Source organism: Charadrius vociferus, unplaced genomic scaffold, assembly GCF_000708025.1.
Source record: "Charadrius vociferus isolate BGI_N301 unplaced genomic scaffold, ASM70802v2 scaffold49, whole genome shotgun sequence".
In the NCBI taxonomy this organism is placed as follows: Eukaryota; Metazoa; Chordata; class Aves; order Charadriiformes; family Charadriidae; genus Charadrius; species Charadrius vociferus.
This window is the reverse complement of record NW_009661375.1, coordinates 4802998-4811982: the sequence shown is the minus strand read 5'-3', so window position 1 is coordinate 4811982 and position 8985 is coordinate 4802998. Positions and strand designations below refer to the sequence as shown.

Sequence of the window (8985 nt, the reverse complement as noted above, 5' to 3'; positions counted from 1 at the left end):
CGGCAGGGGCTGCTGAAGACGCCCTGGAGGGCGGCCACCGCCATGCAGTTCTTCACCAAGGGCTACCAGGAGACCATCTCGGGTAGGGAGCGCTCCCCCCGGGCGGGCAGGGGGGGGGCTGTCACCCCGGGGAGGGCGCCGGGCCGGGGGGCGGCGGAGCTGGAGCTTTGACACCAGCCCTGGTTCCTACTTTATTGCTTAAAAGGGGCTTTGCCACTGCCCTGCCACCATGCCCTCCGTCTGATGCCCCTTGTCAGTGAGTCACCTGCGGTACGTGCTAGAAACAGCCTTGCCTTGGGGTCTCTCTGTTCCCTCCTTCCCCAGTTTAATTTTTTTTTAAACTCCACGCTGGCAAAGTTCACAGTCTGTCCTAAACTTCTGTGCTTCTGGTTGGGGTGAGCAGAGCAAGTGCTTTTGCTTTCCCTCTTCTGGTGTAAACTTTTCAAGCTCTGGCACTGAAACTCGTTGATTGTACCTTCCCCCATCCCCTGCCGAGCTAAGATGTGTTCAGAAGGGGTGGGAACATTTGCTTCTATTAGCAGGCATAGGTGGCTTGAATTTTCTCAGAAAAGGCCCCGTTCTGCTGATGCCTCTGTCAGGTGAGGTTTTTCCAAAGGTGGGAATGAAACTTGAGGAAGCGAGGTAAGGAGAAAGGAGGAGGTTGGGGAGATCCCTGCTCCATCTCAGGGTCCCAGCAGCAAATGCAGGTGTAGGGAGGTACCCCGGGTTCACATCTCTAACCCAGGTGAGTGTCTTATCCGCCTGATGGCTGGGGGCCCTCCCTAAGGGCAGGAGGAGAGGAACTGGGTGGGATTTGTTCTCCTCATTGCCAGCAACTCCAAAGTTGTCACTTGGTTCCAGTACAGGGTAAATTCTGCTTGAAAAATTTAGTTTTTACATCAGTTCTCCTCTCCGCCTTTCCACTCAGGACTGTACCCAGTATAAATAGTAAAAAAGGGCTTGGGAAGCTGGGGAATCCCCCTTTCTCTTCCCTCTTACAGTAAAAGGCAAGTTCCTGTTAGCACATAAGGGATGCAAACACTGTCAGCAAGGACCTTTGAATGCAAATCAGGAAGGAGCTGATCGTGTTCTGCTGTCCCGAGTGCAGTGCTGGTGTTTTGAGTGCCCCAGAACTGCATCAGGGTGTTGCAGCTGAATGAAAAGGCTGAACCTTGCTGGCATTGGGAAGCTTCTACTAACGCATGGGAGACCTTTTAGTAAGTGTACTGTGCTTCAACTTAAAGGTTGGCTTTTGTGTTTAGTTTCTTTTTCACTTCTCAACTGTTGGCTTTTCTGAAATCAGATTGCATATAACTTCCAGCATTAACTTACTCACGGCCAGCTTGTACTCATGTGCCAACGTTGTGTCTGGGCTTCCTCCAGGAACAGCATTTCTGCCTTGATCTTTGTTTTGCCTTTCTGACCAAACCAGGTTGATATCTGGAAATAGGCTCTGGGCTGCAGTCGCCATCCTCTTTCCTCTCTTCCTTTAGTCCTGCTGCTCAGTGTGTTTGAGATGAGGTTTCATAGGGTCTTGCAGAATAGTCCTTTTTTCTACTGGAAATAACTTTCCTCATTTGGGGATTGTATGTGCTTCTTTACTGCTGTAAAACCCAGCAGGTCTCAGTCATTCTGCCAGTCTCTAGCAGAAGGACTTTTATTGATAGTTTCTGAGCATGAATTTCTGTGCTGAACCTGGATGAGGTTGCTGCCCATCTTAAATCTTCTCTTACCCTGCTGCCAGTTTTGCGTGCAGAGCCACACGTTCCCTTAAGGTTTTTTTAATAGCTTTTTTCTGCTCCAGCGTGGATTCTCTGGGACCCAAATAGTCTGTCCTAATCTCTTGTGTATGTTTTATTAAGCAGAGTAGTTCTGGATAGTCCCCTCCCCTGAATATCCATACGTGGGAGAGAGCTGTGTTATATCCAAGAGTAGAAAGTGTCACTGCTAGGTGCTGTATTCTTGGACTGCTTTTTTTCTTTTCTTTCTAGGAAAGAAAATGAAGCTGTGATCTTAATGTCCCCCTCCTGTGTCAGGTGGGGAATCCTCTTACTTCCCAGCCACTCACCTCAACGACTACAAAATCTTTGGGAACAAGACTATCTGTGGGATTGCAGCTCCTGCTATTTGCCCCTGCTGCAGCATCCTGATGTACTGTTCGCTTGGTTATACTAATACAAAAGTCTGCCTAGCCAGGCTGTGAACAAGACCAGGAACTGACTTGTAAAAGCAAAACCAAACCAAACAAACCCTTAAAATGCCACATCCCAAAAAAAAGCATTCCTGACTTCTTGTTTTCTCAGATTTATTTTGCAGCTTATTCAGATCCTTATGTGGAACTGTCCGGATAGGCAGAGGTTAAAGCAGTGATTTGCAGTTTGTGTGTTGAGGAGTATGTTCAAGTTTACCCCTCAACAGGCAGAAGATAAGAGACAGTTGTAATAGCTGTAAGTACCATCCTTTCATAAAAGGTTTCTCAAGTAAAAGCTCTGTAGTGGTTATTGTACAAACACAGGGCTAGAAGCAAGGTGTGTTGCAACAGCCACCTGTCTTCAGCTGGCCCCAGCTGAGCTCGCAACCCTTGCCAGTATGTGGAAATGTTTTCAAACTGTGCAGCCGGAAAAGAGTGACAAAGATGAACCATGGTAGTAAATGTTAATAAAGCTACAGGCTTTAAAATCAGCCTTGTAAGTTTGCCTGCTTGAGTATCTGCCTTGGGTAGGCAGGAGAAAAAGCAATTAATTCCTGATGGCATTTTAATTTTCCATACAGGAATGTAAAAAAATTATGTAATAGATATATTCCCAAATTATGAAATATAGTGAAGGCTGGAGAGTGTAAAGTTGCAAGTACACTGCAGGAGGTCTTCAGTGGTTAATGTGCTTGACTCAAGCCTTACTTGCTCTAAGTGAGAACATGGGGGTTATGTGCTTGGTTGCAAAACTAAGCTGCCTGGCTGCTTTGAATGCAGCCTGCCGCTCTGAGGTTAGCGGTTTGAGCGGTGCCTTGCTTTTACTTGTCACTGTCAGGTTGCTGGAAGCTTTTTGGTATGGTGAGGAATGATGGCCTCACCTGCCCTGCAGGAATCTGTCCTCTGTGGTGGTGTTGGAAGAGAAGACAAGCAGTGGTGTGAGTGGGGAGTTTGGTTTGAGGAATCCTGGTTCCTCTGGATTTAAGAAATTCCTTTGGAATCTACTGAGCTGACGTGTGGTTTCAACAGTCAGCAAATAGGTATTGTTTTTCTTTTTGAGCCTTGATTGGTAATTCACCCATAAGAGGAAACTATTTTCTTGATCTTTTTGGTTACTGTGTGTCTGTGAACATAACACATTTGGGGCATGGTTAAATATGCTGGACATCTGATCTGCTTTCTAGCTGTTGTCAGTTTGCTCTGTGACACCTGATTGTGTTTGTATTTTCATATTCCCCGTAGCTTAAATTTGTAGCGTTGCAGGGAAGATTACATCTAAATTCTGTTCCTTCTTTCCATTCAGATTTATGTGAGTAACAGAGAAGGTGATTCTTCTCAGCTTCCTGTGTGTATTTCCTAGCTTGTTTTCAGCGGTGCAGAGAAACAGTGTTCCTGCTTTACCTTTTATTCATCTTTGCTATCTGTGTTCTGCAGCTGGTCACTATTGTATTTCAGAACCGTTAGTGGAGTTTACTTGCTAAATGTCTAAATCTGGCTCTTGCTGTTCTTTCTAGATTATGTCTTTTCTCCTATTAATCCTGGCTTTAGGAAAGGCCTCACTCTTTCTTTGACAAGACATATTCAAATGTATTGATCTCACCTCTATAGTACTAGTCATCACACTTCATTGGAGGAGCAAGAATGCCTCCAGTGATTTCAGGTAAAATCCACCTGGACACCACATTAAAAAATTCTGGCAGCCCACACTTGGGCATCTGTGTAGACTAACAGCCATTACAACAGACACCTCTTAATGTATTGGTAAAGATGGCAGAGCAGACAAGATACTGAAAGTTTTACTCCTCAGTTTCATGTGGTGCTTCTGCATAAGCATCCAAGAACATGTTTTCTCTTCCAGAGTCAGATCTATCAGCTTCATAATTTTGAGAGTAAATTATGTTACAAAATAGTAACCTGTTCTCTTGTTTAATAAAGGTGAACTGGACTGTAGACAGCGGATTGCCTTTAGTTTTCTTATAGCAGGTTCAGGCCATTGCCTGCCACACAGGAAGACTAAACCTTGAAAGATCTGCCCCTCCTTTAGTAAAGGCTTGATGTCACCCTCGGAGGTGCTGGCTGTGAGACTATATAAATACTGTAAAGCACAAGTGTATGCAAATGCAGTATATAAGTGAATACATGGAAATAAAAGATTGCAGATGGTATTAACTTGTGACTCAAGCTGAGGACTGAAGAATTGATCTTGGTAAGCAGAGCTAACTAGTAAGTTACAGAAATGGTGAGTGTCAGTGATGCTAGTTTCAAAAGACAAATCGTAAAGTAGTTGGTTCTGATTGTGTAATCCTATAGGAAACATTAGGCACAGGGCTGAACAAGGTGCCTGTATCTGCAATAGGAAGTTAACTTGTCTTCATCAACTGTAAGCACTCTAAGCAAAATGACATGTTAATTAAACAGTGTAGTTGCTGGTAGTGGTGATAGTTGTTACATGAATAAAAGCTGGAAGACTTTTTCTGGTAGGTATGTTAGCTTTCAAGTATGTTGGCAGGTTCAACTGTCCTTTCAGCGCATTTAATAGGGAAATGAAAATCAGAAATACTGGGAGAGGATAACTTTGCTTTCTGAACCTCTGTGGTTTGAAAGGCTGCATGTATGCTTTATTTGCCTAGAAGCTAAGTGACTCTACTGTGCAGCTTTTATTTTAAAGCAAATAACAACTAGTTAGGTCTCATCCAGTAGATTAACACCTGCTGAATTGTGTGTATGTTGCTTTTCCTCTCTCATTAGTTTACGTGCTTTTCCTATGATGAAGGGTGAAAAAACCACAACCTTAATACTCTTTTGCTTCATCGTCTTGTCTGTGTGGATTTGGTATTTTGACAGATGACAACAATAGTGTAAGCTCATAAATATTTCCAAGCCCACTCAGTTTGCTGTGAATGAGAGGTGCTAAGCATCGCTACATAAAAACAGACAGGCAGTGCCTTAAGCAAACAAGGCTGTTTGATCAGCAGCACTGCCCTTCCTTCTTTCCTGGAAACAAGGTACTGCTAGTTCTCTTGCTTCTCATAGATGCAACAGTCTAACCTATTAATAACTTAAACATCAGCATTATTGTGGTATGGCCATAGCTTGTTTCTTGTAAACCAGAGGGTGGGAGAGATAGGGTTGTTCAGAGGACGGTTCTTGGGGGTTTCTTTCCTCAACATCCCCCCCAACATGAGTAAAGCCTGCCGTGCTGAAACAGGTACTCAGTGCAGTGAAGCTTCTGCTGGGAAGCAGGACTGGAGGACTTCCCAGGATGATCTCACCTGCCCGTTAATGCTCAAGTAATACCAGATTTGCTAAGCTTGTTTGGGGTTTTGTTGGGAATTTATTAAATGTCTTAACCTCTTGGATCTTAACTATTAAAGGCTTCTTATCTCTTCATGTTGCTTTTCCAAAGTGTTGTTTCATCATCTTGATTTTCTTTTGTTTTAATTTCAGAAAGAAGTGTGGATGGGGGAACTTTTGGCACCTTCTATGACATAAGACATTGAAATGGTTATTGAAATCCTGATACATTTTAATGAGCATCTCCATAACTCTGCTTTCCCTCATATTAATAAACCTCCTGGCAGAGGACAACTTCTGGAACCTAATCTTAGCTTCATCTGAGAGTCTGCAATAACTGATCTCTTATGAATAGACTTGAGTCTCTCACTGCAACATGGAAAGCGTATAGGAAAATAAACGAATCTGTACAAATGATGGCCAGAACTAGTTGAACAGCAAAAATGCTTTTTCTCCGTCTTTGCTCCTATGAAATGTACCTTAAATTACACATCTGGTTCACCTCTCTTCTGGTAACTGAGGAATTAAGCTTTGACTCTGAAGCAAATGTTCCTGTCTGAAGTTGAATGTCTGCTTCTAGTCCTTTTGTGAGACAGTGTTGAAATCTGAAATTAGTCATAAACTTTTAAATTCTTTTGCGACTGAGGTTTCTTTTGTTTTCTGTTAGGAAGGTATGTTATGGCAATGAAGCCACATTGTGCTAATTTAATTTTCTCTGCAGCTTTTGAACTCTTTTGCCTATTTAGATAGTAATGTGGCATCTTAGGCTGTTTCTCTTTCTGTAGCTCTTCAAGACTTCTTGAAGCAAGTGGCATACTTAGACCACTCTCTTTCTTAGCAACCTGAAGTCATTAACTTTCTGCAGCAGTACAAACTCTCTTTATATGAATGAGAGTTTTTGTAGCCTGATTCTCTTCTTTGTATGCATAATAAATTCCTGATACCTTTTTAATATTGAAAGGCTGCAATAATTTTCTTGTTTCTTGTCTAGAATATTTTATCTAACCACAGTTATCCTATAGTGTCATCACATGAATAAATAAAAAAAAAAAAGAAGTTTTGACTCTGCATCTTACTGCTAAACCAGCAGCAACCAAAAGGTTTTTAAAGCAATTTCCTTCCAGATTTAATTCTGACCCTGTAGTCAGTTGGTTTCCCTATCACACATTCAGCTGTTAGCTTGTGGTTTCTGCTCTGTCAGTTACATCTGTCCTCAGATTAAGAGGCACTTCTTACTGAGAAAGAGAGTCAAATGAAGGTTAGGCTTAATGAAGGGTTAGCCTTTGGTTTCTGGGTCGTGGTACTGCTGTTCTGGACTATCCTCCAAACCACAACCTGTTCCTAGTTTGTGCAAGGTCCCCTGACATCAGTCTTGGTGTAACTCATTCTGTGTTCCCAGGAGAGCAGAAGGTACCTGATCTCAGCCTGTACTTTGGTCTGTTCAAGGTTATGGGCATTGGTATGGTGTGACCTGCCTCACCACCCTCATAGGACACCTGCCTTCCTTGGCCTGAACACATTCTTATGATGGCCTCAGCTGCCTACTGCAACTTGTGGGACTTATGGGTCACCATCGAGAGCATGGGGTGTCACTGAGGACAGTCTGGAGCTGTGTAATGGGTATCAGGAGAACCACGAGCCTTATGTCTCTGCCATGATGGATGAGCTCAGGGACTCTCTGAGGCTGCCTTCATCCTTTTGCCACTTGAACAATCCTGTCTGACTCCTCTCTAAAGTGGAGCAGTGAGGCAACTTAACACCATGGGAAAGTACTTTATCTCATAGTGAGAACAACCTACATCACTTCAGTCTTCTGTCTCGCGGGCATAGTAAAAATGGGATATCTGAAGTGCTGTGAAGCTGATGCAGTGCTGCTCTGCAGAGTGCTGCCATCCTTCATTCCCTTCACCTACTGAGCCAGCTGCTGGGTGGGCTCTAGCTTCTTTGGTTGCCAGAGGTGCTTTTGCTTTCCTGTGTCACATTAAAGCCATGCAAATAGTTTCTATAGCAACAGGTCTTTTTGCTTAGCTCTGACGCAAAATCCTGAAAGGTCTTTCTCATTCGGTCTTCATCCAATACTGATTATTTTGCTTTTATCAACCCTTTTTGAAGATAAAGGGGAAAATTAATTCTGCTCTGTTTCAGGAGTTAACTTGCACCAGAGGTGACTGTTCAGTTTCAACAGTCCACTGAAGTTTCTACAACAGAACTTGAACTCTGAGCTAGAAGAAAAATCAGCTGGAATAATCTATAGAGTGCCCCAGCTGTACATAAAATGTTTGTTCTTGTTCCCTGTATATTTTAATTTGAATCTTAGCTTTCTCATTAGCAGGGTGTGTCTAGGCTTCAGAACCTTAGCAGTAAATTCCCTTAGCTTTTCTAGGGTGGTGGAGAATGAAAATGGTGTTATTTGCAGTCTCCTCTGGCTTACAGACAGACCTCAATGGCAGCACTTGAGCACAGCTGTGACTAATAAAAGCAGAGTGAGGGGAGGTATGATTCTGAGAGGCCAAGGGATGACGTATGAGAATGCCCATCTTCTTGCTGGAAGAGGAGATGTTAGTCCTGTCCTACTGATGGATGGTTACGTAGGTGGTACTTGGAGGGAGTAAAAGTGTTGCTTCATTTGAGAGGAAGAATTTCCTTTTTGTATTAAGGAAGCCTGTTGCAGCCTGTGGTCTCTGGGTCATGGTACTGATCATGGTACTCTGGTCATGGTACTTTCAGGCTACTGAAAAGTATCCTGTTGAGGAGGGACCCATCTGAGCTGCAGGTGGCTTGCCTTGTCAGGAAATCAAGCTAGCAATATTTACTTCTAGCCCTTCTTCCCTCCAAAAGCCCTGTTGACTTCTATGCTTTTGCTTTGAAGATCCTGGTGCTACAGGAGGAAGGGATGGAAGAGGTGCAGTTGCATCGGAAGGTGTGTGTTTCAGAGCTGAGTTGCAGCCGGTGTCACAGCCACATGGTTCTGTGTGAACTGGGACAGTCCAGGAGAGGGACAACACAGCTTTTAGATGGTTACAGTGGCAGTGGACAAGGGAAGAGCAACCGGTGTCATCTACCTGGACTTGTGCAAAGCATTCGACGCCGTCCCACATAATATCCTGGTCTCTAAATTGGAGAGACATGGGTTCATCAAATGGACCACTTGGTGGATAAAGGACTGGCTGGACGATCGCACTCAAAGAGTTGCAGTCAATGGCTCGATGTCCAAGTGGAGAGCAGTGACAAGTGGTGTTCCTCAGGGGTCGGTACTGGGACCTATACTGTTCAACATCTTTGTCGCAGACATGGACAGTGGGGTTGAGTGCACCCTCAGCAAGTTTGCTGATGATACCAAGCTGTTTGGCGAGGTAGACACACTGGAGGGGAGGGATGCCATCCAGAGGGACCTGGACAGGCTGGAGAGTTGGGCCCAAGCCAACCTCATGCAGTTCAACAAGACCAAGTGCAAGGTCCTACATCTGGGTCGGGGCAATCCCAAGCACAAATACAGGCTT

At 44.0% G+C, this 8985-nt stretch overlaps 1 protein-coding gene across 1 annotated transcript in view; it reads left to right on the top strand.

Annotated features, from left to right (window-relative positions):
- The first annotated feature begins 6 nt into the window (after nucleotides 1-6).
- Nucleotides 7-8985, top strand: part of GCH1 (GTP cyclohydrolase 1) — a 20287-nt gene continuing 11308 nt past the window's right edge. Inside the window, exon 1 of the mRNA XM_009893905.1 lies at nucleotides 7-82. Coding sequence (XP_009892207.1) covers nucleotides 43-82 — 40 coding nt within the window. The 5' untranslated portion in view covers nucleotides 7-42. The remainder of the gene's footprint in view (nucleotides 83-8985) is intronic.